The sequence below is a fragment of the Podospora pseudopauciseta genome (genome assembly GCF_035222475.1).
Source record: "Podospora pseudopauciseta strain CBS 411.78 chromosome 2 map unlocalized CBS411.78m_2, whole genome shotgun sequence".
Classification (NCBI taxonomy): domain Eukaryota; kingdom Fungi; phylum Ascomycota; class Sordariomycetes; order Sordariales; family Podosporaceae; genus Podospora; species Podospora pseudopauciseta.
The window spans coordinates 1792845-1818377 of record NW_026946663.1 but is presented as its reverse complement, the minus strand read 5'-3'; the positions used below and the strand labels follow the sequence as shown (position 1 = coordinate 1818377).

The 25533-nt window shown below is 52.5% G+C and overlaps 9 protein-coding genes and 1 non-coding gene across 10 annotated transcripts; 4 read left to right on the top strand and 6 right to left on the bottom strand.

Annotated features, from left to right (window-relative positions):
• Window positions 1–3553: 3553 nt before the first annotated feature.
• On the bottom strand, window positions 3554–4177 carry QC763_204722 (uncharacterized protein; the record flags this gene model as incomplete). Its single annotated transcript, XM_062909510.1, has 1 exon — window positions 3554–4177. One exon carries the CDS (start codon window positions 4175–4177, stop codon window positions 3554–3556), a length of 624 nt encoding a protein of 207 aa, XP_062768302.1.
• Window positions 4178–7327: 3150 nt separating this feature from the next.
• Window positions 7328–9782, top strand: LSC1 (ligase of succinyl-coa). The gene is made up of 5 exons (XM_062909509.1): window positions 7328–7845; window positions 8030–8058; window positions 8153–8279; window positions 8353–8441; window positions 8512–9782. Exons 1-5 carry the CDS (start codon window positions 7682–7684, stop codon window positions 9099–9101), a joined length of 999 nt encoding a protein of 332 aa, XP_062768301.1. The 5' UTR covers window positions 7328–7681; the 3' UTR covers window positions 9102–9782.
• Window positions 8602–11519, bottom strand: ubc1 (Ubiquitin-conjugating enzyme E2 1). The gene is made up of 3 exons (XM_062909508.1): window positions 10558–11519; window positions 10104–10378; window positions 8602–10032 (listed from the first exon to the last, which is right to left on the bottom strand). The coding sequence occupies exons 1-3, from the start codon at window positions 10810–10812 to the stop codon at window positions 9858–9860; spliced, it is 705 nt and encodes a 234-aa protein (XP_062768300.1). The 5' UTR covers window positions 10813–11519; the 3' UTR covers window positions 8602–9857.
• Window positions 11520–11525: 6 nt separating this feature from the next.
• On the top strand, window positions 11526–13569 carry RPT2 (ATPase of 26S proteasome regulatory subunit 4; the record flags this gene model as incomplete). Its single annotated transcript, XM_062909507.1, has 4 exons — window positions 11526–11807; window positions 11946–12005; window positions 12070–12882; window positions 12934–13569. 4 exons carry the CDS (start codon window positions 11526–11528, stop codon window positions 13438–13440), a joined length of 1662 nt encoding a protein of 553 aa, XP_062768299.1. The 3' UTR covers window positions 13441–13569.
• A 401-nt stretch (window positions 13570–13970) lies between these two features.
• Window positions 13971–14079, bottom strand: QC763_0034480. The gene has a single exon. It is a non-coding gene; the product is annotated as a tRNA-Met (tRNA).
• A 135-nt stretch (window positions 14080–14214) lies between these two features.
• On the top strand, window positions 14215–16427 carry QC763_204680 (uncharacterized protein). Its single transcript, XM_062909506.1, has 2 exons — window positions 14215–14826; window positions 14883–16427. Exons 1-2 carry the CDS (start codon window positions 14727–14729, stop codon window positions 16193–16195), a joined length of 1413 nt encoding a protein of 470 aa, XP_062768298.1. The 5' UTR covers window positions 14215–14726; the 3' UTR covers window positions 16196–16427.
• A 1147-nt stretch (window positions 16428–17574) lies between these two features.
• RPL16A (60S ribosomal protein L16A) lies at window positions 17575–19511 on the bottom strand. Its single transcript, XM_062909505.1, has 5 exons — window positions 19092–19511; window positions 18738–18873; window positions 18512–18565; window positions 18198–18456; window positions 17575–18129 (listed from the first exon to the last, which is right to left on the bottom strand). Exons 1-5 carry the CDS (start codon window positions 19110–19112, stop codon window positions 17991–17993), a joined length of 609 nt encoding a protein of 202 aa, XP_062768297.1. The 5' UTR covers window positions 19113–19511; the 3' UTR covers window positions 17575–17990.
• A 494-nt stretch (window positions 19512–20005) lies between these two features.
• On the bottom strand, window positions 20006–21097 carry QC763_204660 (uncharacterized protein; the record flags this gene model as incomplete). The annotated part of the gene is made up of 1 exon (XM_062909504.1): window positions 20006–21097. The coding sequence occupies one exon, from the start codon at window positions 21095–21097 to the stop codon at window positions 20006–20008; it is 1092 nt and encodes a 363-aa protein (XP_062768296.1).
• A 2346-nt stretch (window positions 21098–23443) lies between these two features.
• TTR1 (Glutaredoxin) lies at window positions 23444–23909 on the top strand (the record flags this gene model as incomplete). The annotated part of the gene is made up of 2 exons (XM_062909503.1): window positions 23444–23546; window positions 23635–23909. 2 exons carry the CDS (start codon window positions 23444–23446, stop codon window positions 23907–23909), a joined length of 378 nt encoding a protein of 125 aa, XP_062768295.1.
• A 306-nt stretch (window positions 23910–24215) lies between these two features.
• On the bottom strand, window positions 24216–25406 carry QC763_204640 (uncharacterized protein; the record flags this gene model as incomplete). The annotated part of the gene is made up of 1 exon (XM_062909502.1): window positions 24216–25406. The coding sequence occupies one exon, from the start codon at window positions 25404–25406 to the stop codon at window positions 24216–24218; it is 1191 nt and encodes a 396-aa protein (XP_062768294.1).
• Between the last annotated feature and the right edge of the window lie 127 nt (window positions 25407–25533).

The window sequence follows — 25533 nt, the reverse complement described above, 5'->3', positions numbered from 1 at the left end:
AATACAGCTATCACCAAAAAAACTTAGGAGTAAGAAGAGAAAGATGAATGAAGACCTTGCGTCGGCAGCCAAAAGGCAGGACGATGATATTGTTGGGCAGCCCGGCGATTAAGTCGCTCTCTGGGAGCAAAATTGGATTTCATCCTTTACCGATCCAGTTCATCAGAGTTTGGAGGTTCTGTGGGTATGTAGAATGACAGCGAGGAGGGAAAACACGGATTCTAGATGGAAACAGATTAGAACTAGCCAGCAGCCTGGAAAGCAGAATGAACTCCGGGAGCTTGAGAGTTAGAGTCTACCTCGAGAGCCAATGGGATGGGAAGTCAATGATCCGGAGCCATATCCGTCCCCAGCCGGGGTATTCTTTGACGGCGTGCCTGTGCCGCCCGCGAGCTGCACAGGTCATGCCCGGCCTTGAAAACAAACAGTGGTCGGAGGGAGGGTGCGACGGGGAAGTATCCGGCATCCGGTATGGAATCTCTTCATCGATCCGGTCCTCTATTGGGTCGTCTAGATCTTGTGCGGCTTTGGGGGAGGTAGCAGGCCACCAAGTTCAGGCTGGGGGGATACCACTATCCAGTTATGTTATAGCAATTGGTACTTCAAGTTTGCTTTGCCCGGGCAATGTCAATTTTCCGGAGAACAAGTGTCCTATCTAGGTGCACGGTGAATGCGTTGTTTGTTTCATCTTGGCCATTTTGTGACTCCCTTTCTTTTGTTTGTTCACACCACCAGACCACGCCCACGGCTGCCTCACTGATGTCGGCCGCAACTCTTGTCTTGGTGTCCTCCCTTTCTCAGACAAAATTCCGTTTTATTATCCACCGCTATTGATTTTGAAGCAGAAAATACAAGCTTTGGACCCGAGGGCAACCCGACAGTTTGGATACTGGCCTCGAAGCAAGGCAGACAGCGGCAAAAGTCAGCTCCGCCAAGTTAAAAGGCTCCTTGCTGCGCCGCAAGTGTACTGAGGATTTTCATAACATCACACACAAGACGCTACCAGCCTGATGACTCATGCCACTACCGTCGTTGGCAACAGGGGGGTAATGCTTGTGGCTAGAACGTGCAGGTAGACAGTGCGAGCGTACTAGTTGGGAAAGAACGCCTAGGTACCTATATTGGATTGTTTCTTCCCATGTGGCGGCGGCTCCGAGACGTCGTTGTTCTCCTTTTTATTGCGTCTAAGACAAGCGAAAAAATTTTCCTTGATGTCATTTAACGTGCATGTGGCAGGGGAAGTCCGAGGAACCGGCATGGAAGCCGATCTGCTACACCGACTTTGGATACATTGCAACTACAACGAGGTACATACACTTTTGTTGAGGATTACCGTCTTGTAAGACATATCCCCATGCGGAAGGCACAATCTCCTCAATCTCAGCCCCTGAATAGGTAGAATTAGGTACATGCTGGTATCTCACATCAGGGCCATGTTGATAAGGCAGATTGTCGTGGCCCCCGAGTGGGGCAAAAAGGATAGGTACCTTAGGTAGATGGTCGTCATCGAGTTTGTAAACAAGGCTCTGACAACTAGAAGAGCTCGGAGAATGATTCGGTCATGTGGTGGTCAAGTAATACTTTTCGAATTCTTAGCAAACGCACACGCATTCTGACAGTGTTGCTTCTGCCGCGCCTGCAAAGCGTTCCTCAGCTTCGTCCAGGTAGATGTCTTCAGCGACCTTGCTGCCGCGGATCACCGCCGAGAAGGACAGCTGCAGTAAAGCAATATGATCTATCAACGAAACAGTCAGCAACCACTCTTGCTCCTCCCGCTGAGAGAACATGGGCCTTGTCCTGTAGTAAAAATGATGGATCTATTCCCATATATAAGACGAAAGAGTCTTGAGGAAGTGCTCTACTGAGGTCTCTAACCCCTTCCATCGTGTCAACACTCAAGGCAAGATTTGGTCGCGTCACAATGGGTGCGTATCTGCAGTGAGTTAAGGGTCGTGAGGTCTCGGTGCTAACGGAACCGCTCAGCCACGAGCAGCCACCAAGATAACGCGAGAGATCAACGCCTCCAAGGCCTCGGAGCCTGGTGTGAAACGGAGAGTTTCATACGGAGCGGTATGTCCATATTGCACTATACATTATGCATCTTCCTGCTTAAGCTGACAAGCGTGCCATTTCAGGTTGCCTCACCGAACTCGAACTTCAGGCAGCACCTAGGGATGGAGCTTTGTCTGTGATAAGATCACGTCGGGAGGCTTTGGGTTCAGCAATATTCAGTTTGTCTCACGCTTTCGAGGGAGAGCCTCTTGATCTTAGCAACACCGCGGATGTCACTGGTCTCGGGAGTCTGGTGGTGGAGATGTCGGTCCCGGAGCGCGTGTGCCAGTCAACGACCAAGAAGGACAAGGGGGAGACAAACGGACAGAAACAAGTGGAAGTTACAGAGAAGGAGGTGTGACAGAGAAACTAATGCATGGATGGAAAGGAGAGTGGGAAAGCCTGCCGTGTGGTCTGTTGCACCAGGCGTCGGCGGTCGGGTGATTGTGTGGGAGACTTTGGATTGTCTCAAGGGGCACTCGACCACCCACATTAGTCAATGGTGCAAACATTGGGCAGGCGTGGCAGGCACTTGAAGCCAGGTATCTATTTTGTACAGTATTGCCCGAAAGCAACTGGAAATTACCCCTTGGAACAGCACACCACCTCCAGATCTGAGCTTGGCGGGCGGCCGACATCAGCGGCCTTGCATCAACACTGCCTAGCTCCCTCGGTTTGTGTTGAGATATCTTTTCAAGTTGGAATAGAACTCTCTGAGGCCCCTGTCAAAAGTCTACCTTTTAAAAACCTATAATGCTTTGTGGGCCAGAAATGTAGCCAGGCTTTTGTCCGGGCAGACACAAGAAAGGAGAATGGGGATTATCCAGATAAACTAATACTGATCGCTTGAGTCCAAAGACGATAGGATGCAAATCACGGTGAACCTTGAAGGAGGGAACGCGTAACGCGGGTAGCGTAACGCGGGTAGCGTAGCGCTGGCTCTTGGTCAGCCCTGCCCACTGGACCACTCCCTCCCGCCCACCTTCCACAACGGCAGTCCCGCATGTCTCGCCTTTGCTTCCAGGCACCCCATCAACCTCGTCGTTATTCCCCGGAAACTCTCTGACCGTGACGCCTACTGGCATTTCTTCGTCAGTTCTTTAGGCTGTCCACCCCATTCCCAAGGACTAAGGCAGATCTATCCATGATCATCCACTGTCGACTTTAACAGCCCGGTTTCCACGCATCCCTCCTTGATCCACGGTCAACTATCACTGAGCAGAAAGCAGAAACAGCATGCAGTAATGCTCCAGTCACATCACCATCAGAAATACCCTGAATCTCAAAGTTACATCTTCTTGATACCGTCTGCTCTCATTGACACTAACTACCTCGAGTCCTCGACACATCCTCTCCCTCACCCATCTTCGCCCCCAACGCCAACCGCGACCGCGACTGCAAACACCAATCCACACCATCATCATCCCCATCTCCCAACACCTCCCCTCGATCAAACCCTTCTCCCCTTCATCACCATCCACCTCCAGAGCAACCTCCTCCCCTAAAACAACCCCCACTTCGTATACTTAATACCACACTCCATCTCCCCCCAAGTCCCAACCTTACCCCCCGAAGCATAGTTGTTAATCGAGTCCCGAATCAAATCCCTAATGTCCCACGCGCCTACATACTGAAACGAGATCCAATCCTGATCAATTTCCACACCAAACTCACACCCGCCATACGAGACCAGAGTGCGATGAGCAGAAGTCCAGACCTGCCATGAGCCGCCGCCGGCGATGTTGTGGTAGATTTGCCAGCAGTCACCGGTGGTGGGGGAAGCGTTGCTACGGACGTTGTGGAAGGAGGAATGCCCACAGTAGTCGCCGCGCTTGGTGAGGATGGCGGCTGCGTTCTCTGAGGTCTCGGGGGACTCGGAGGGGTGGCGGAGCTTGAGCTTGAGCTTGCTGGTGGTTACGGCGGCGGGGATGGCTTCATCTGAGGGGGAAGGGGTGGTGCCTGGGGGGAAGTACTTGACGAAGTCGTCGGTGTGGATTTTGAAGACCTTGTCGGTGGTGGTGGTGGCGGTCTCCTGGGCAGAGGCAGCGGGAGCGGGAGCAGCCTCTGCTCCGAGGAGGAAGGTGCCGAGGGCGAGGGCGAGGTTGATTTTCATTGTGAAGCGCATTGTGGCGGTGGTGTTTGACGAAGAGAACTTGTTGAGTACGGGCAGGTGATGCTGGCGTTGATTGAGATGGGCTTGAGATGCTGGATGGTGGTGAAGACATGCTGGTAAAGAGAGGACTCAAGGTCCTTTTTATACTTCATCCTGTCCCCTTGCTCGCCATCATATAACCCCATTGCTTTCCTCACCCCTTGTCGCCTTGCACAGTCCACTGATGCTTTCACAGAACCTGCCTGCAATCATATGACCGCCACCGAGCCTTGCCCGACCCCAAGACTGACCTATACCTCCTTCAGCATCCATCGCGATCACCTTCACGAGCACGCAATCGCCCTTTCGAGACATCCATTCGCCCAACCCCAAACAGAATCCTTCTGCCTGATGCTCTTGGGCCTCTAATGCCCAACGCCGCAACCTCCTCCAGTTCGAACATCGCCAGTTCACATCGGCTAGCCACTAGCCTTGCGCCCAGAAACGCACCATTCTGCCCTCCAGGCCTGCAAAAACTCCGTCCCTGGTCGACAATATCACGAGCTTGTCCCATAAGCGGAAGATATAAGCTCTCAGCCCTATCACGTTCCCCTCGCCTGCCGTGTAGCTGCTAGTTCGTCTCTCTACCGCCGGTTCACCATAGCCAAGCCAGTACCCGTCCGTCTTGGCAATCTGACAGTAGCATTTCGCTAGTCACTTTTTGGACTAGAGTTTCCGCTGGGAAACAAGCATAAATTGACGACATTGAGCCCATGTCGTTTGCTCATCTAGAACTAGACCTCTAAGATACAGATATGACCTGCTGAGAGGGCTTGGCTTGGTGGTAAACATTGGCATATGTCCGACGGGGAGATCATGATGAGGAGCTAGTGACTAGAGGGAGAGTTGTGTGTTGATGTGTAGTGATGTTGAACTGCTGTGATACATACCTTGTATCACGCCTTCACTGTGTTTTTGAGATGACAACAGCCGGGAAAGGGGCAAGAAAACCGGGTGAGTGCCAAGGATCTTTTGTGGCTGTCTGTGGCCGAGCAATGCGGCTGGTGAACCAACATCACGACATGTATCAGCACCTTTGCTTATGTTTTCCTGTCAACAAATACACACAAAATAGAACGTCCTTTCTTTTCAGTCATCAATACATCCCTTCCCATTCTTTCCTAGAAACGCCTGTTCATGCAAACCGGTCTTTGGCCATGTAAAGCTATCATCATCACACCATCTATTCCTCCGGCCCCGGCCTTCCATCCAGCCACTTGCTCATGTAAGGCCCATCCAACCAGTACCCCAACTTCCTGTAGTAACTCCTCACACCAACACCCGAAATAACACTCAACTTCTCGCTCCCATGCTCATCCCTCGCAATTCTCTCCGCTTCCTCCATCAGCAACGTGCCGAAGCCCTGATGCTGGAACTTTCTAGGATCTCTAGCGTGCACCGGAACAGCCATGCCGTACACATGCAACTCTCTGACCAAACTCGTCGGCTGCCCCGTGAGTTCTGGCCTAAAGGTGTATTTCTCGCTGCACTTTCTCAGCCGAAGCAAACCAACCAAGATATCCTGCTTGGGATCTTCGTAGGCCAAGAAGGTCTCCCATCCTCCGTTGGCGGTGTAATCTCTCCTCACGAGCTCGATCTGGTTTGGTCTGATCTTGTTTTTCACTTCGTTGACACCCACTTCGCGGGTGCGGACGTCACGGCAAGAGGTGCCAAAGTCCTTCATGCGAGCCAGGGCGAGTTCTCTGAGGTTGCCGTTCTCGACACCGGATGTGACGAGGGGCATTGGGATATCTCTCTGGACACGGTAGATACGCGTCCATGGCGGTACAAGAGCCAGGATGCGAGCAACGAGGTCGATGAGGCCGTTGGGCGTGTAGCCCTTGTATCTCCCCGTTCTCCATAGCTCGTAGAGACCTGTCCCACGGATGACGAGGGTAGGATAAATCTTCAGACCGTCAGTTCGGAAATCAGGGTTCTCAAAGTATTCCTTGAACTGGTCCAGGTCGCGCTCCATCCCCACGTTGGGAAGATCAGGCATCATGTGGGAAACGACCTTGAATCCGGCGTCCTTGGAAAGGCAGAATGTTTCTGCGACGGCGGCAACAGTGTGACCTCTGTTTGTGTCACGGGCAACGTCTTCGTAGAGGGACTGCACGCCGACTTCGAGACGGGTGCAGCCGTAGCGGAGCATGTCTGTTAGGTGACTGGCGAGACAGTAATCTGGCCTGGTTTCGATTGTGATGCCGACGCACTTGATATTGCTTTGCTCGCCGGCGCGGACGGCTTCGTCGACGTCGGGCGTACCATATCCGGAAAGGGCATTGTGAAGCTGGGAGATAAACTCGTTGCGGTAGGATTCGGGAAGCGACATAAAGGTACCGCCCATGATGATATATTCCACCTTGTCAACAGAGTGGCCCAGAGCCTTGAGCTGGTCAACACGGCCGCGGGCCTGCTCGAATGGGTCGTATCGAGCCCGGATGGCGCGCATAGAGGTTGGTTCATATCCGGTGTAGGATTGTGTGCTGTACTCGAAATCAGAATCTGGGCCGCCGGGGCAATAGACGCAAATATTTCCTGTGTAGGCAATGTGTGGACATCTGTGAGGCTTGCACATAACCGCCACTACGGCGATACCTGACGATGTTCGGATGGGCTTTGCGATCAACCTGGGGAGAATGTATTTCTTGTAGTGTTCGGGGACAGCAGCGATGATGGCCGTAAGTGGTGGGACATTGTTGAGCTTGTGCTTCTTTGCGAACTTGGAGCGCAGGCTGTTGAGATTGATATCCTTCCGGGGCTTGCTGGGGTCTCTGGATGCCTCGTGGTCCTCGATCAGGGCGTTGGCGACATCTGCGCAACACCGCAGATAGCGCTCGTTTTCTGGTGGAAGGTTCGCATCCTTCTTGCGGATGGTGGTGGTAATAGTTGCTGTAGCCATTTTAGATAATTTTTCCCCTCCAATCTGGCCTCAGGGGCTAATTGTCTGTTCGTAATAGTCGTCGGCGCAATAAATCGCCTTTCGTCCTGCTCTTCGATTTCGTGGTTGGTCTGTCAGAGCTTCAATATTCGTTGGCGGGGCAAGTTGAAAGCGATAAGGATTTGCTTGATTGCACCCCTCCCATAGCCCATGGGTGTGAACCTAATCTCAGCCGCTTTGAATCGGCCCAATGTGTAGGGCGAGCGTGCCGCAAGGTGTACCCGGACATCGGAAAAACACTACCACCGTCGCAGCAGGGACCTAGATTGCCGGCCAATGGGGGCGGTGTGGATCCATGCTGTCAAAGATGGAGATGCGGTTGGTTCCCTGAAGCTGCCAAGAGCGGGAGACATTTTTGGACATGGTAGGCTGTTGGAGAAATGACGGTGCACTCGACCTCGTGAACTGAAAGATACCGACGACATTTACCGTTGATATTTCCCATTGACCTTCCCCCGTCTCCCCCTTCCCGCCGCTATTACTGCGACTTTCCTCCTCTATATTCCTGTCTGCAGCACACACACACATCAAACAAAATGCAGGCCTTCAGACAATCAAAGCCCGCCGGCAACCTCTTGCGCCAGCTCGCCCAGCGCAGCTACAGCTCCAACGCTACCCCCTACGCCAGCACCATCAACAACCTCCGCATCAACAGTGACACCAAGGTCCTCTTCCAGGGTTTCACTGGCAAGCAGGGAACGTAAGTTGTTTTTCCAACATGCTGAGAAACAGTCCCGCCGCCCGCTGTATCGCAGACCGCTTTGCGATGCGCCCAAGCGGGGATTAAGCGGAAGACCACTCAACTCATTCCCCTCCAAACTTGGAGGTCCCCTTCTCAAGGTTGCGATGAACTCATTGTGCTGACGTCGTTTGTTTGCCAACAGTTTCCACGCGCAGCAGGCGATTGACTATGGTAAACCCATCTTCCCCATGGGCAACGATGCCTGACAGGTGGAGCCGAAGCAACGAAAACACCCGATTCTGACGCATATCCCGCCCTGTTGTAGGAACCAAGGTTGTTGGTGGCACAAACCCCAAGAAGGCTGGACAGGAGCATCTCGGCCTGCCCGTCTTTGCCAATGTCAGCGACGCTGTGAAGGAGACTGGCGCGACCGCTACCGCCATCTTCGTGCCGTAAGCAATTCCCGAATGCCATACCCCCCAGCGACCCCATTATGGCGCTAACAAAAGTTGCCGGCAATCCTAGACCCCCACTCGCCGCCGCTGGTATCGAGGAGGCCGTTGCCGCCGAGATTCCCCTCGTTGTGTGCATTACGGAAGGGATCCCCCAGCATGGTTAGTGGTTCCCTGGAACAACCCCAGAAACTGGAAGAGCAACTTTTTTGACATGGGGATTCTCCCACAGACATGGTTCGCATCACCTCAATCCTCAAGTCGCAGAACAAGACCCGCCTGGTGGGCCCCAACTGCCCCGGTATCATTGCTCCCGGTCAGTGCAAGATCGGCATCATGCCCGGTTTCATTCACAAGCGCGGCCGCATCGGTATCGTCAGCAGATCCGGTACCCTCACCTACGAGGCCGTCAACCAGACCACCCAGGCTGGTCTCGGTCAGTCCCTCGTCGTCGGTATCGGTGGTGACCCCTTCAGCGGCACCAACTTCATCGACTGCCTCAAGGTCTTCCTCGAGGACGGCGAGACTGATGGTATCATCATGATCGGTGAGATTGGTGGTTCCGCCGAGGAGGAGGCTGCCGACTTCCTCAAGCAGTACAACACCGTCAACGGCGGCAAGCCCGTTGTCTCTTTCATTGCCGGTATCTCTGCTCCCCCCGGCCGCCGCATGGGTCACGCCGGTGCCATCGTCGCCGGTGGTAAGGGTGATGCCAACTCCAAGATCAAGGCCCTCGAGGCTGCCGGTGTTGTTGTCGAGCGCTCGCCCGCCAGCTTGGGCAAGGCCCTCCGTGACGAGTTCGTCAGACGTGACCTCCTTTGAAAGAACGAAGTCATAGGTGAAATGCCATGCTAGTTTCTTGCTAGCCACTCACTGTACATGTTTTTTCTACTTTTGTTTAACAGCAAGCGGATGCGGTTCAGTACATCAGGGCGGGGGGTTTACTAGAGAGGATTAACTTTTGGGCGCCGGGACACTTCGGACGAAGAGATACTGCGTGTGTGATACAGCCACTTTTGCCCCTTGATGCATTTTATCATATCCTTGAATCTTTATAGACTGGCGGCGGTGGGGGGGTTAACGGCGGGCTTGGGGGTCATACCTAATCTGTCGTGTATGTGTGCATGGCAAGGTTTCCTGTTTTTGTAAAGCTGCTTAAAAATAATTTAGGTCATATGTTGTGACTGAATCATGAAAGACCTGACTATACGTGCCTAAACACAACAACCTGTTGAAACAGAAGAATGCGTAAGACATGTATATAGAAACCAACGCTCACAATGATGAAAAACGCAGAGATATTAGTTATACTCTCCACTTGTGAAAACAGGACCATAAATACAGCACCAAAGCCCCGATCCAGAGCCGGGCTCTAATTGTCAAGGAAAGAAAAGAAAGCCAGTACTCCCTGTAAAGACATCGAAGTCACAAACACCACCCCCAATTAAATCTGCCCATAGCCATAAAACTCCGTTCCCCAATGCAAACGTAAAGGACTACCACAGACATCCCCTCCCTCCTGATTACACTTGCTGTCGTTGCCCCGCCCAGGTTGGTTGAAACCACCACGATAACCCGTCACTGCTCACCGAGTAACCGCGCAGTGATATCCCCCATGTAAGCCTCCTCCAACACGTAGTCCTCGCCCCCGTTGCGATCAATACCAACATAGTTGAACGCCTCGACCACGGCGTCAAGGTCAAAGCCCATGTGGACGAAGCGGTCGATGAGGTCTTTGTTGTAGCCTTGGTACCTGTTCCACCAAGACAAAATCATGTCAGCCTAAACTTTTTGACTGGTATTTGCGGATAGAAAGGGCCATACCTCTCCGGATCGTCCGCCCTCGGCGGGGGCGGAGCAACCTTTTGGTAGTTGTGCACAGGTGTGTCCCTCCTCGGCGCGCCGGCGTACTTGACTGCCCACTCGTGCGCCTTTTGGGCAAAGGCCTCGGGTTGCTCGAGCATCATCTTGGCCACCTCGGCATCTTGCGGGTCCTTTGGGTTGGGGGATTCGAGAAGCATGCGGAGGGAGATCAGGGCCATTTTGATGGTGCCGACTGGGGACCAGCCTGTGCCGAGGGTGTCGAGGCAGATGGCACCCTGTTTGGAGGTTTGGTTAGCAAACAGTTTTCTTTCTCTCCTAAGGGGTGGTTATTTGGTGGTGGTGGTGGTGGTGGTGGTGCTGCTGCTGTTTCGGGGGGTATTGTTCCATTTTGCCGATATCTTACACCACCACCACCACCGCCGCCACTATTTTGGTCAAGTTTGGTCTGACGTACCGTCACACTGCTGACGTTTGGGTGCCAGATTTTGGTGTCAAACTTCATGACTGGGGATTTGAAGGGGTAGTTTTCGGGTATCAAGATGTCGACCTGAAAGTTGCCGCCGGCGTAGGGGGTGTCGGGGGGTCCAGGGAAGATGCCCTTGAGGTGAAGGAGGCTGTTGTCGACGGGGTGGGCGCTGACGCCGGAGTTGGGGTCATTTTGGAGGTCGCTGAGCTCCTTGGAGATTCGGCGCTCACGTGTTGAGGCCATGGGTCGTTGTGTGAAGCGGGTAGAAGCCGGGTTGTTTCTAGCAAGGGTTGTTCGTGTGCGATGAGGAGACGGACGAGAGTGTTGTTTAAAAGTGCAAGTTGGTAGAGATGACTAGGAACTTTCAATTTTCACAGCGGGTCGAAGGTTTTGGCGGAGACTCTCGGAAGAGTTGGCATGTGTTGTCGTCTGGGAGCAAAAAGGTTGGGAGGGGCCAACGAAGTCAGAAACCCAACTTTGGAGGGGTAACAGTAGCAACAAGCGCAAGGACCCTGGAAACTAAGGAGGTGGTAGTGACCTCCGGCTTCGTGGCTCTGATCGTGGATCACCCAACGTTTGGTCTATCTGAGAGCAGGTATGGCGGAAGCGGAGACAGGAGACCGGTCTTTGCAAAAAGGTAAACAGCGCTGATGTTCGAGACGAGGCGGATGGGGAGGCAGGAGTGATACACCGGCCTGCATATATTGCATGCAGCACACTACGTAAACAAGTCGGGCGGCAGAGACGTGGGCTTTCTTGGGAAACACAGGAGACGGTTATGGATTCATGGAAGGCCTTTGAGCCACCTCTCTGTCAAAGGCCGGAACCTTTCCAGGTTATCCGTATGCTACACAGAAGCTTCTGGTTGGCGCCGTACTCTTGGTGTTCAATGAGAATGGAATGCCAGTGTTTCCGGGGCTCCGTTGTTTGCCATCATCAATCCATGCCCCTCCTACATGTTGGCTCATAACTGGGGTCTGTGCACTCAGGTCCCAGGGCTGCCTGCCATTGGTCAAAATTGCAGGCTGCGTAGTTGGCTCGTGCGGAGGGCGGGACCCAGATGTCGCGTCGCTCTGCCGCCTGGTGGCCTGGCCTGCAAGGCGATTCCCAACACAGCTGCCAGCTTCCAGCTTCAACTCCAGCATCACAAAGCAAGCAGCAACGGGAATCAGCGACACCACTCGCAGCCCGGCACATTTTCACCGTCATCGTCGCAGACTTCGAAACCGTCGATACCAGTTAAAAGCTGGCCACCCTAGACACACCTCAACCACTTCACATTCACAGCTCCGGCGGCCTGAGGTCCCACCGTCACAATGGTCGGTTTATCGATTACCAAAGCTCGAGTCGCTCGACTATTTGCTAACTTTCCGTAGGGTCAAAACCAGTCGGGTATGGGAGGTGGCCACGATGGCAAGGATGACAAGGACAAGAAGGTTTGCTACTGACAATAATCCGTCGTCATCGACTCCGACGTTGCTGACGATGCTATCGTAACAGAAGGAGAAGCACAAGCACGAACCTCCCCCGAGACCTACCACCCGCATCGGTCGCAAGAAGAAGAGAGCCGGCGGGGCCAGTGCCGCCGCCAAGTTACCGCCCGTCTACCCGACCAGTCGATGCAAGCTCAGGCTGTTGCGCATGCAGCGTGTTCACGACCACCTGTTGCTCGAGGAGGAATATGTCGAGAACCAAGAGCGCTTGCGCAAGGCGAAAGCCGCCAAGGACAATGCCGTTCCAGCTGCCTCGGAAGCCGAGGCTGCGGATCGCAATGCCGATGAACGTGGCCGTGTTGACGACATGCGTGGTAGCCCAATGGGAGTCGGAACCCTTGAAGAGATGATTGACGACGACCATGCCATTGTCAGCAGCACGACTGGACCAGAGTATTATGTAAGCATCATGAGTTTTGTTGACAAGGATCTATTGGAGCCCGGCGCCAGTGTCTTGCTTCACCATAAGACTGTGAGCATCGTTGGTGTTCTCACAGATGACGCGGATCCCATAGTCAGCGTCATGAAGCTCGACAAGGCGCCTACGGAGTCGTACGCGGATATCGGTGGTTTGGAGCAGCAAATCCAGGAGGTGCGGGAATCTGTAGAGTTGCCACTGCTCCATCCGGAGCTGTACGAGGAGATGGGTATCAAGCCTCCCAAGGGTGTCATTCTCTACGGTGCCCCCGGTACCGGAAAGACGTTACTGGCGAAGGCGGTTGCAAACCAGACTTCGGCCACTTTCCTGCGTATTGTTGGTAGCGAGTTGATTCAGAAGTATCTCGGTGACGGCCCCCGGTTGGTTCGCCAGCTGTTCCAGGTAAGCATTCGTCTGCCCAAGATTGGTGGTTCCTTGCTAACATGTCAAAAGGTTGCTGCCGAGAATGCCCCGTCAATCGTCTTCATCGATGAAATTGATGCTATCGGTACCAAGCGTTACGATTCGACATCAGGTGGTGAGCGTGAAGTCCAAAGAACTATGCTGGAGCTTCTCAACCAGCTTGATGGTTTCGATGACCGCGGTGACGTCAAGGTGATCATGGCCACCAACAAGATCGAGTCTCTTGATCCCGCTCTGATCCGACCCGGACGTATCGACCGAAAGATCCTCTTTGAGAATCCCGACCAGAACACCAAGCGCAAGATCTTTACACTCCACACTAGCAAGATGTCACTTAATGAGGACGTCGATCTTGAGGAGTTTATCGCGCAGAAGGATGATCTGTCAGGTGCCGACATCAAGGCTATCTGCTCAGAGGCTGGTTTGATGGCTCTTCGAGAGCGCAGAATGCGGGTACAGATGGCCGACTTCCGCGCCGCTCGCGAGAGAGTGTTGCGGACGAAGCAGGAGGGTGAGCCCGAGGGGTTGTACTTGTAGTTGACGCATTTGTATGATGAGACGTAATTATGGTTGGGGAGGCTTAAAGCGCAACGAAGATGAGACATAGATAACTTGCTAGTTGCGATGTCATTAAACAGCGTTCACTCTGCAGAAGTGATGGCCTTAGCTAACTATGGTGAACTTGTCTCTGACTCTGATGTGAGTGTTCGCTAACAGGACAGGGATCTTTTGCAAGCTATGGTTCCAAGCAGTTGGGTCTCTTGACAAAAGAAGAGAGGGAGGGTATTACCAAAAAGGTACTTGTTTTCCTTGAACACAATATCAGAACCACTGCTCATAATAAGGATCACGATAAGAGCTTCATTCTCGGAGTTATCGTTTAGCTGCCAAGTGGAGCGCGTTGATGTCATGCTCCTCGCCCAAGCTCTGAGACAGAACCATCGGTTCTCCCCCATAACTCTAGGGAATAATTCTAACCCCGACAACATCAAAAAGACACAATCATACCAAGAAACAAAGCTCCGCAAAATTGTACGGGTGTGTTCGAGACTCTAGGCAAAAGATAGTGGGAACTGTGAGGCTCGAACTCACGACCTCAGGATAACTCTGATGTTAAACATTCAGATCATACTGCCAAGTATGAGACCTGCGCTCTTCCAACTGAGCCAAGCTCCCTGTTTGATTCGATGAAAGGAACTTCCAGAAAGAAGGGTTAAGTCTGCGGCTTTCGCCGAAAACAATTGCAAGAGTCTTGAAGAGTTGCCATTGATGTTGTCATCTGTTTTGTCGATGTTGCAATACACTTTTATGTTAGTTCAGAAAACGATCAAGACAAATTGTTAAGGTCGCAGCAGAAATATCTGACTTGCCATGATCTGTCAGAAATACCAAGAAGGGACACAAAGTCAACACTGCGCCCACTCTGTTTCTGCAACTTGAGCAACATGTCTCTCTTCATCAAATGAAGTGCATACAAGCTTTCATCGACAACCGCCGACCTCCGCCAAGTTTGTGGAAGGATCGCCAGATTGGAACCAAACGGGCAGGTCGTAGCGACTCCATGACTCGAGAGTGACTAATTTTCATGGTCCAACTCCAAGGTTTGACGGGCCATTATGGCGCTGATAGGTTCGAATGGTAGATAGGCCGGGATCTAATGCAAGTGGATTGGGGAAGATGGATCTCCTATCGCATCTCCGGAGCTTCCCCCACTTCCCGTCGTCGTTACAGCCGGCCCTGAGGTTTTATATCGATGCGGTAGCTCTGAATACTGGTCTTTGCAACTAAGCTTCTATCATCCGGAAAGTTAGTCCGCAGTCAAGATGTTCACTGCTGCAGCTGGTACTATGCTGAGCCTGTTGGCGGGAAGAGCCATGGCGGAGACGGTCCATGGAGTTGTTGTCTTCACCCGTCACGGAGATAGTAAGTACCACCTCTCTGACATGAATATCATTCATCAGTCAACTAACACTTCCAAGGAACAACCAAACACTACGGCGCCCAAACCCTCACCAACCTCGGCACCACCCAAAACTTTCAAATCGGCAGCGACTACCGCGCCCGCTACATCAAATCTAGCTCCCCTCACCAAATCCTCAACATCTCCGAATTCAACTACGTCCCCTCCCAAATCTACGCCTCCGCTCCAAATCAAGGCATCCTCCTCAACACCGCCACTGCCTTCCTCCAGGGCCTCTACCCACCCCTCGCTGACCTCAACCCCTCAATCGCAACCCAAACCCTCAACAACGGAAGCGAATCCACCTCCCCCCTAAACGGCTACCAATACATCACCCTCCAAGGCATCCCCCCCAATTCCCCCGACGCAATCTGGATCAAAGGCGACGACAACTGCCCAGCCGTCACCCAAGCCAGCCAATCCTTCGAATCCAGCCCCGAATTCACCACCAAACTCACCTCCACCCGGGAATTCTACCAAAGCCTCTTTCCCGTCTTAAAATCGGTATATGATATCACCTCCCCAGAAGATCTAAGCTACGCCTCCGCCTACGACATCTACGACCTCATCAACGTCGCCCGGCTGCACAACTCCTCCTTTTCCATCTCCCCCTCCCAACTCTTCCAACTCCGCACCCTGGCCGACAGCGCAGAGTTTGCATACAATTTCAATGCCTCGCAGCCTGAGCGGTCGATCCATGCTCGGACCTTATCGTCTGCCATCCTGACGCAGCTGAACAAAACTGTTGCCTTGGAGGGCGCGCTCAAGTTTTCTCTGTTGGCGGGGAGCTACGATGCGTTTCTTGCGTTTTTTGGACTTGCCGGGCTGACGGAGGTGAGTGAGAGTTTTTATGGGTTGCCTGATTATGCGTCTACGATGGCTTTTGAGCTTTATTCCCCTGAGACGAGGACTTCTTTCCCGGAGGAGAAGGATCTTTGGGTGAGGTTTTTGTTTAAGAATGGGACTGCTGGGGGGTTGGATTCTTGGCCGCTGTTTGGGACCGGGAGGGAGAGTCTCTCTTGGGGGGAGTTTACTAGGGAGATGAAGAGGAGGGCTATTGGGAGTGCGGAGGAGTGGTGCTCTGCTTGTGGGAGCAGCGATGGGTTTTGCGCGACGTATACTGGTGTTGCTGCTGAGATGTTCACCAGAGGGGGCATGCCGAATGCTATTGCTGGGGTTGTTGGCGCGGCGGTTACGCTTGTGGTGTTGGGAATTGTGGGGTTGATGGCGTTTTTGTTTGTGAGGAGACGGAGATCGGGCGGGAGTGTGGTGGTGATGGCGGATGAGAAGGGGAGTGTGAGGAGTGGGAGTACGGGGGCTGGCAAGCTGTGAATCACTGAATATTATCAGCGGCAAAGAGGTGTAAAGGTATCTGAGAAAAAGGAGAAAGGCAAATTTGAAAACTACCTGGTTGTTACAAGATTCCACTTTGTGTTTAGCGGGATACTTGTCAAGTTGTCATGCGATTCTAACATCTTGATTTACCTGCACCTGAGATTTGTTGTGAAATGTATATTTCCATCATACATAAGGTACTAAAGACACATCAACAAACCCTCTGGAGAGAAAATATAATACATACCTACGTATTTCGCATAGACAAAATAATTATAATTTTCAACCTATTAAAATAATTCATAACCACCTATCCGACCACTTCGAACCATGAGCAAGCATAGATGTTTCACCTTGGCACCTTGGTATTTTACTACCTAGAACAGGCCTAATGACAAAGTTCCAGATGGCATTACAACCGTGAAAATAGCATGGATTTGCTTAAAGAATGGAAAAAACATGATAACAGTTCAAACTTACCATGTATTTCAAAGATTTCAGAACATTTATAAAAATTGACATATACAATAATACAAACCTCAAACCACATCACAGAATCCAACATCCCTCTACGCACATTACACATACTTTATCAAAAAGTACCTTAACCTATCTTTGTAGATAGATATGATGATGTATCACGTAAACATGAGCGACGGTCAATTTAGTGTCTTCCCACCAGCTACCAAGCTTACCCATATCCCAACTCGTAAATAACTTCTTACAACTCAGATATATTCTTCACCTCGCGAACCACAGCAACAGAATCAATGCCCCAACATCAACAAACTTTTTCCTTCGAATCCTCCACGTTGGAGATAACTTTTCTACTTGTCATGTTTAAACAGCATGAAAGATACTTCTGGCGGTAAAGTAAGACGAATTGAAACATAACGTGTCGACATATCCCCGTCTAAGAAGCATGATAATAAGAGCTTATATCTTGACTCATAGCGTTCATAGAAAGACGTCAGGCCTAACCAATGAATATCAAGACATAGACTCTCTCATCATTGGTCACCAAGCATACCAGTCATGAAGGAAGCCTCAACGAGTGAACATGTGGCATATCACCACCAACTACGTCATGCCCCACAAGATAAGAACGGAAGTCTGGGCAATATGGAGGACTGACTGGTACTGGATATACGACAAAGCACAGATTCGGCAGAGACAAAACAGCAAAAGATAGGCGCATGTGTGATGGATTGATGGCAAGTTGATAGAAACAGGACTCATCCCTGTCACACGAGGCCTCAGAGCCTACGAGTCCATCAAGGACCAGCTCTGTACACCACCGCGTCCTCGAGACGATTTCCCTTCTCCCACCCGCTTGCCCTTGATCCCACCCCAGATAACCCTTTCGACCAGCTCACTTGAGACAACCAGCTGACCAGTGTCCCATATGTCACAATTCCAAAGAAAGAGCCAGCACCGGTGCAGATTATTGTCGTTTCATTCAGCGTAAAATGGAAGGGATGGCCTTGGCGATTCGGCCGTCAAAACGATGAGGCGTGGCACGTTGGCACACACCCTATAGCACCACTGACGAAGCCTAGACTGCCAAAGCCGGGTATTTTTGTGCTTTCTTTTTCATCCATGCAACCGCATTGTCCATTGGTTGATCTCAGTTATTTTATGAGCTCCCAAGCCTGGGGACGCATAGTGTTGTTAGATAGCCCATTGCCTATCCACCCAGCCACGCATATGAAGTCGATGATGCCCCGAACCACCGCGCCAATCTAAGATGAAATCGCATAAAGGACAAAGGTATGCATTTTGGTCACTATCTCTAGTAACCGAAGGCAGCAAGGGCCTCCGTCGTCTTGGAGTCGACCTTGGCGGTCTTCTTCGCCTCGGAAAGCTGTCTGGCGGCGAGCTTCTTGCGCTCGTAGTAGGCAGCGCCCTTCGCCTTGCGTCTCTCCTCGAGTCTGGGGAAAGTAAAGTCAGTCTTTGCAATCCTCGGTCACTTCTGGCTATTCGCCGGAATTTCACCCACCTGGCAACAACGTCCTGGTACTTCCAGCCGACCTCGTGGCTGAGACGGCCAACGGTGCAGTACTTGCGGCCGGGCTGGAGTCTGAGGACACGGAGGGCCTGGGGAACGACCATCTTCTTCTTCTTGTCATAGGGAGGGGGAACACCCTCGAAGACCTTGAGGCGCTCAAGGGCAGCGGCACCGCGGGCGGTCTTGTGGGGAATCATGCCACGGACGGCCTTGTAGAAGATGCGGGAGGGAGCGCGGAAGTGGAAGGGGCCTAGACATTGTCAGACTAGGTCGGACATCGATCGTTCGAGAGGAGTTCAACTCACCACCGCGGGTAGGGTTGTACCGGGTCATCTTGCGAAGGTAGGCATGGTACTTGACTGTTTCCAAATGTCAGTCAACTGGTTCGTCTTGATGTTGTCCTCCATCCTTCGGTCCGGCAGCAGTTCTCCCCCCCGGCGCCCCTCCTCCAACGCGCAATTCCAATCATCCAACTGCTCGCCCGTCGCGAATTCCCGTGCCATATCGATGAAGAAGAAGGGTGTGACGTACGCTTGGCGCGGAAGAACTCGCCAGAGATGTTGAGGGCCTCGCAGCGGACAACAACGATCTGCTGGCCGTTGAGGAGCTGCTTGGCGACGATGCTGGCAAGACGACCAAGCAGATGGCCCTTGCCATCGATCACGACCTGTTGATACCAGAATTAGCCACCATCGCTCCTCTCTCGGTTGTACCTCCTCGCAATTGCTTCGTCCTGGTGCTGATTTCGCTCGCGTTGGGGTTTCGAGATTGTGCGTCGCAGTGTGCTGGACGGTGGCTGAGAGATTGGCGGTTTCGTCGTGCGTGCTCGACTTCCGATTGCATTGCATTCAAACTGCCGATATGGAGAGGAGAGGCAACACATACCACAGACTCGAAGGACGACATCTTTCCGCAAGTGACTGGGGAAAGGAAGGAAACTAAAGAAAAAGAATTGATCAGTCAAACTCCAGCCGATCAAAATGCTGCGTAGTCTGGCTGTTCCTTACCCTGCGCGATGGTTGATGGTCGGTCTACGACTTTTTTGTGTGTGCTGAAAATTGGCCGTGTGCCAGTGAAGGCCAGCCAGATGCGCTAGGCCGAAAGTGGGATAGGTGGGGACGCCGCAAGCGAGTGGGAGTTGTGGCCTCAGGCCAAAGGTAGGGTTAGACCTACCGGGCAGAGCTTGAGTGGGGGCCCACCTATCAAGGTTCCTGCGCCGTGACAGGCTCCACCAGCTGTCCGGCAGCAGCTTGCTCTCCAGGCAAACAACGATAACTGATAACGGCATTTCACCAGGAGTAAGCTATACTCGAGGTAGACAGATCTACTCAATGCATGCAGTGGGACATCGTAATGAAGGTGGATTTGCACATGTAAACGAGAAGAAATCATATTTTTATTTGACTGGTTTTTCAAGTTTGTTTTTGTAGTACTCTCGTACTTCTTCTGTTGAGGTCGCTCATGCCCGCGATCCATGATGCCAACCATGGCATTTCCCCCTTTGATGGCAAAAGATGAGAAGCAAATTCCCTTCTTGTTGTGTAGCCCGATATGACCACGGTAATTTCAGACGCTTCCAAAATCCATGGCCTTATTCCTCCTGAATACACGGCCTGGCGTATCAATGTTTCCGCTACCGCACGTCCGATGCTAAGTGAATATGAAAGGACGATGCTAACCCATTAAAACCAGTAAAAAAAATAAAAATAAAAAGCCAGTATCCTGGCTACCAAACGTGCGGGGAAAATCCCTCAAACTATGTCAAGGCACTCCTATAACTTGACGAAGGAGGCCGAATGTTATACCCTTCCCTTCGCCTTGACATCATCAACGAGCTTTAAGATGTCCTGGACATACTTGACCAACTCCTTTCTTCTAGCTCTGGCTCCATCTTCTGTCGAGGTATCGACCTCGTCGAGCTTGAGAATCACCTGCTGCATAATCGTCTCCGAAATCTTCCTGTGCTCCTTTTCTCTTTCACCGGCGTCCGGGGGTGGCCGTGCCATAAAGTCGATGCACAAGGGAAGAAGTGTCGTCTCAAAATGAAGGGCGAGGTTGTTAAGTCGCTGAATAGGACCGCCAGGCTTGCCCATAGGGGGAGGTGAAATAGAAGGAAGGTTGGGGGCGCTGGCAGTGGACAGGGCCGATCCCGAGGGAGACTGGGTCCGAACCCTGGACTTGGCCCGTCTGTAGCCTCTGCCATCATCGGCCGGAATGTCGAGGCTGCCGAAAGATGATGTGGTCTCCCGCGGGCTGCGTCCCCCGAAGCCATCCCTCCGGCTTGTCCTCGGCGAGGAAGGGGCATATCGGTGACTCTTTTCGCGCCCATTCCTGATCACTTGGCCTTCGTACTTGTTGCGGCCGACAACAACCAACTCCTCGTTGCTGTCCTCGCTGCTTGCCTGACCTGAATCATCCAAGACCATAAGGACCTCGCTGTTGTTCTTGACACCATATTCCCTTACAGGAGCGTCGGCATCTCTCAGCCGGCGTCCCTTGTAGTAGAGCTTGACACGCTTTGCCTGGCGATCTGTGAGGTCCATGATCATCCGCACACGCTCCCGCACATCGCTGACAAGCAATTTTCCGTCGCCGATGCAGTAGGCGGGAAAGTGCTCCGGGTAGGTGATGCCCTGGTACTTGACCAGCATAACATCGTCTTCAGGCTTGTTACGCAAGTAAGCCTGGGACGGGGCAGAGGAGGAGTAGACGTCGTAGTACTGTGATGGAGGGGCATAGGAACGGCTAGGGACGTCTACGCCTTGGTCCTGAAGATCCTGCGAGGTGATGTAGCTGAAGTCCTCGTCGGTGACGTTGGGGACGCCGCCATGGCCGAGGCTGGAGCTAAAAGGAGAGAGGCTTGGGCGACTGGAGAAACCGTAGCGACGCATGATGCCGTTCTTCTTGTTGCCCGCTGCAACGGCTGGAATGGCGCCGAGGAGAACAACCGTAGCGATTGCGGTGTAGAGGGTGGTCGGAGAAAGACCCGTGCTTGATTGGAGGAAGTCGGTGGCACCAGACAAGTGGTCGACCGTGGTGTCCAGGTATGCTTGCAGAGAGGGCGGAAGCTTCTGCAGGACTGCCGTGATATTATTGGCAAGATTGGTTGCGAAGGCACCCGAGGATGCCAATACTCCTTGACCGGTAGCCACGTTGACGACTGAGGGTGGTCCTACGACAATGTGCCGTCGACCTGCTGGGAAGAGAAGAGGAAAACAGGAACGAGAGGGTGGACCGTGGTCAGTTATACCAGTAGAGGGAACGACGCTAAGGGACGGGCTTCGCGGAGTTGACGATGGCTTCGAATGGATGTGTTCCAGCTAGAGAACGCATCAATCGGGGCCGAAAAGATTGCAGGGCCAATGAGTGCGACCGAGGCTGGGCAGCTGGAGATGGTCGCCTTTGGAAGGGATGGCACAAGAGTTGCGTTGTCCTTGCACGGCAATTTTCAAACTTCCAGTTTTGGCAGAATTGGACGTTTCTCACGATGATCACGGATGGAAAGGGACAAGGTGTGTTGTCCTCTCTGTCGTCCGATGCTTTGAACCCTTGGTCGGGGGTCTGATGGGATGGGCCATTTCGAGGCTGCAAGGGTCCCAGGCAGGAGTTCGCTTGCTCGCTGTTCCAATTTTCTGGAGAACCCGGCGGTCTGACCCCGCCTCCGAGAACACTTGACCCCACTTTCTGCGCCACTGTGGGCTTGCCATTTGCTCGTAGGGACTCTGTCTTGTCAGGGAACAATTCATTCATTGTGTTGTTCATCGGTCATGAACTCCCACTCCCAACAACATGCGGTTTCTGCTGGAAATTCACCGAATCGACGCAGGCAACCGCTGCAAGCTGCCGTCGACACCCAAACACAAGGCGAACTCTTGGAACCATTGATGGCCTCACAACAAAACCGGCAGAACCGATCTCCATCGGTGCCCGACGACTCCATCGTGGAGGTGAATGACGGGATGGGCACATCATCACGAGGGCTTGTGTCCCGGCTTCAACACGGGGACGACGATTATCCTAGTCACTCAAGGTAGTTACGGCCTCATGGAGATCGCCGGCATCGTTGATCCGCTCAGCCGCTGTGGGCTGCCGACTGGTTCAAAGTCCACCACGATATCCAACGGCAGCGATCATTCGTGATATTACTTGCGTTGGCTCAACCAGATGGTTTTGCCCCCCCGTGGGGTTGCTTGCGCCTCCCGCAACGGCGCAATCGATTAGGCAATCACAACCATGCCTCAGAAACAAAGTGAGGTCATGCAGGCCAAGTCCACCAGCGTCGTTCCACTTGGTAAGAGAAACAGACGTCGTGAATAGCCTCAACTCGTGGACACGACTGGCTACATAGGCTGCGGTCTTGTTAGTAGCTCTTGGCTCATGTCAGCGTAACAAGTGAAGTGGGCAAAATAGGCTGTGAACGACGCATGATGGCTTCTAGCCCGGTTTGTGTCGGACAGAGCAGAGCCTCAGTGGTGTGTATCCGCTTTTGTGTGAGTAATACCACGAGGGGAGGACTGAGATATTTGTTTACCGTCCCCGCTGTGATCAGGCTGCTGCTCGGAGAAATTCCATAACGAATCTATTCCCAGAACCAAGCAGGCACTTCTCAGCTTGATGTTTCACATGTCCTCATGTGCCCATTTCATCGTTGACGTTGAGAGATCCCAAGGTGGGGTTGATCTCAACAGACTTATCTTATCGCTTACGCACAGATCACTTGCGTCATTGGAAATCGGGGCTGCCCTCGTCGCAATCCCAAGCGGAAGCACGGATCTCAAATTGCGAGACTTGTCGAATAAAGAAAGCCTCTCTGCAAAACCCATCAGCAATTCCAAATACTTCTTATCTAGGATACGTAGCATATTTGCTGGAATAGCATAAGGTCCATATCATGAGCAATCAACCCCATACTACAGAATGTCTGAGCAGTTTCAAGACAAGGAAGGTTGACAAATCCGTCCGATCCGCTCCATCATCCCGCCATCTAATATCCCAGGGTAGTATGTGGAGATTCTACAGTCCCTACTCTGTAGTAGTTTGCGAGTCTACAATCCATTGTCGCAACCGCTTTTTTTGTACCGTTCGTCCCCTCCATTCCAAAACAGCTGCCTCTCTTGATTGCATATCCCATTTCAGCCTTTTTTTTTTTTAAAAAAAAAAAAAACCCACCAACACCCCCCTCTCTCTGTTTTCAAGACCTCTTCTTAACTCGAGAGTTCCCCGCACTTTGTCTTTCCATGTCCTTCTTCTTTCGCAGATTCTTCTCCTCAGCAACCTCACCAGCAACCATGGACGCCGCCCAGAAGAAAGCCCAGCAGTTGATCGATGACAATGCTGTCAGTACGTAGTTGCCCCTCTCTATGCGCCCCTAACCCTTGCCGTTGATAATAGATTGTTAACCATGGATGTATTGCGCCCAAAAAAACAGTGGTCTTTAGCAAGTCCTACTGCCCCTACTGCAACAACACCAAGCGCCTCCTCGACTCCTACAACGCCAAGTACAAGGCCATCGAGCTCAACCAGGAGGACGACGGCGACGACATCCAGGCCGCGCTCGCCAAGATCACCGGCCAGAGGACGGTGCCAAACATTTTCATCAACAAGCAGCACATTGGTGGCAACAGCGATCTCGAGGCCGTGGCCAGCAAGGGCAAGGACGGCAAGAAGCTTGAGGAGTTGTTGAAGGAGGCTGGTGCTCTCTAAATGGAGAGAGAATGAGGAATCAGAAGGGAAGAGATGGGATACCCACGGTCAAAGGCTCAACCAACATTCAAGATTATGGGATATTAGCAAGCGAAGCACGCTTTCTTTTTTGCGTTGCACTTAACATAACAATGCTTGGAAAATGGGATGTCATGTTGGTTGTCATTTTTTGAAATCTTTGTAAACATTGGCTATTATCAATACAGTTCGCGCCTGATTTTCTTCAAAACATCTTTTGCCAAGCCACTCCGGTGTCTTACCTAGCGAAAGGCAGAAGATCCATTTCCTCACCTGAATTAAAGATTTTCACCTAGCGAGCGGCACGACCATACTAGCAACTGTCCCCACCGGCCTTTCTACAAACTCCATGATGCCCTCAACAATACTCTTCCTCGCCGGCTCACTAGCAACCTGCTTACCGGCCAGATAGTTCAACCACAACGCCCTCGAAACCCTCTCATCCGGCACAACCCCAATCAACTGCCTGCCACCAGACTTCTTGCCCCCATCAAAGGCAATACTGAGATGGCCCTTGTCATCTCTGGCCAGAATCAACTCCTTGGCCTTTGGTACCTTGCCCCTGTTGAACACAGCCCTAAACTGCTTCATCGCCTCCCCAAACGCCTCATCATCCACCCCCTTCCCGGATAATTCTGGTCCGCGAGTCTTGATGGCGTTGACGAACCCATCTCGCAAGTGGTGGAAGTCAGTGTCGCGAACGGGGATGACGCGGAAGGCGGTACGGGCGGGAATGTTGTGAGACAAGAGCTCATCCCATAACTTGGCGCCTTCGGCTGGGTCGAGGAGTTCATTCCTCAACTGATCCCGCTCTCCAGGGACGAGGGTGGTAGCAATAGGGTTGACCTTTTTGACAAGGGCGGATTGCAAAGCTGCAATGTCTGCGGTTGCGATGTAAAAGCCTACCACGTAGACGGAAATCCCGATGAAGGTGACTGTTCTGGTTCCCAGACCAACAAGGGTATACTCCGTCTCTGGGGCAGCAGCGGTGGTGATTGTCCCAGGTTGAACAGGCTCAGTAGCGTCTAACGGTCCGGTAAAAGAAGGCAACGAGATTGTCCGCGGAAAGCTAGGGACGACGCTGTGGCCTGTGGGCACGATTTCATTCCCGTTTTCATCGTGGACGATTATTTTCCTGTTGGGGGCGTTGGGGTCGGAGAGGGGGTTGGATGGGTCGGCGTCGGCTTGTATCGGGTTTTTCTTGATCTCGAGGACAATGCGGTAGGAGACGTAGATGAAGGAGACGATGCCGGCGACGATACCGCAGGAGAGGAAGATTTGCTTGTTGCGGTGGTAATCGGCTGAGGACTGGGCGATGTTGCGAAGGTTGAGGTTCTCGACGGCGCGGGTGCCGGTTTGGCGGAAGGAGCGCTTGGAGAGGAGGGTTCGGCGCTGGATGTGAGGTCTGAGGGAGGGGATGGCGGAGGAGGGCCGGGCTGCGGTGCGGGCTGCCTGCCAGAGGAGGGGCTGCCGGAGCATTGTGTGTGTATAAGATGCTGTTACAGTTGCAGCCGTATTGTTGTTGTGGTGATCTCCCCTGCGTGCAGTCGTTCGTCGGCTGGTCGTCCGTTCGATGTTCCTTGTGGGAGATGGATGTCAATTCGGA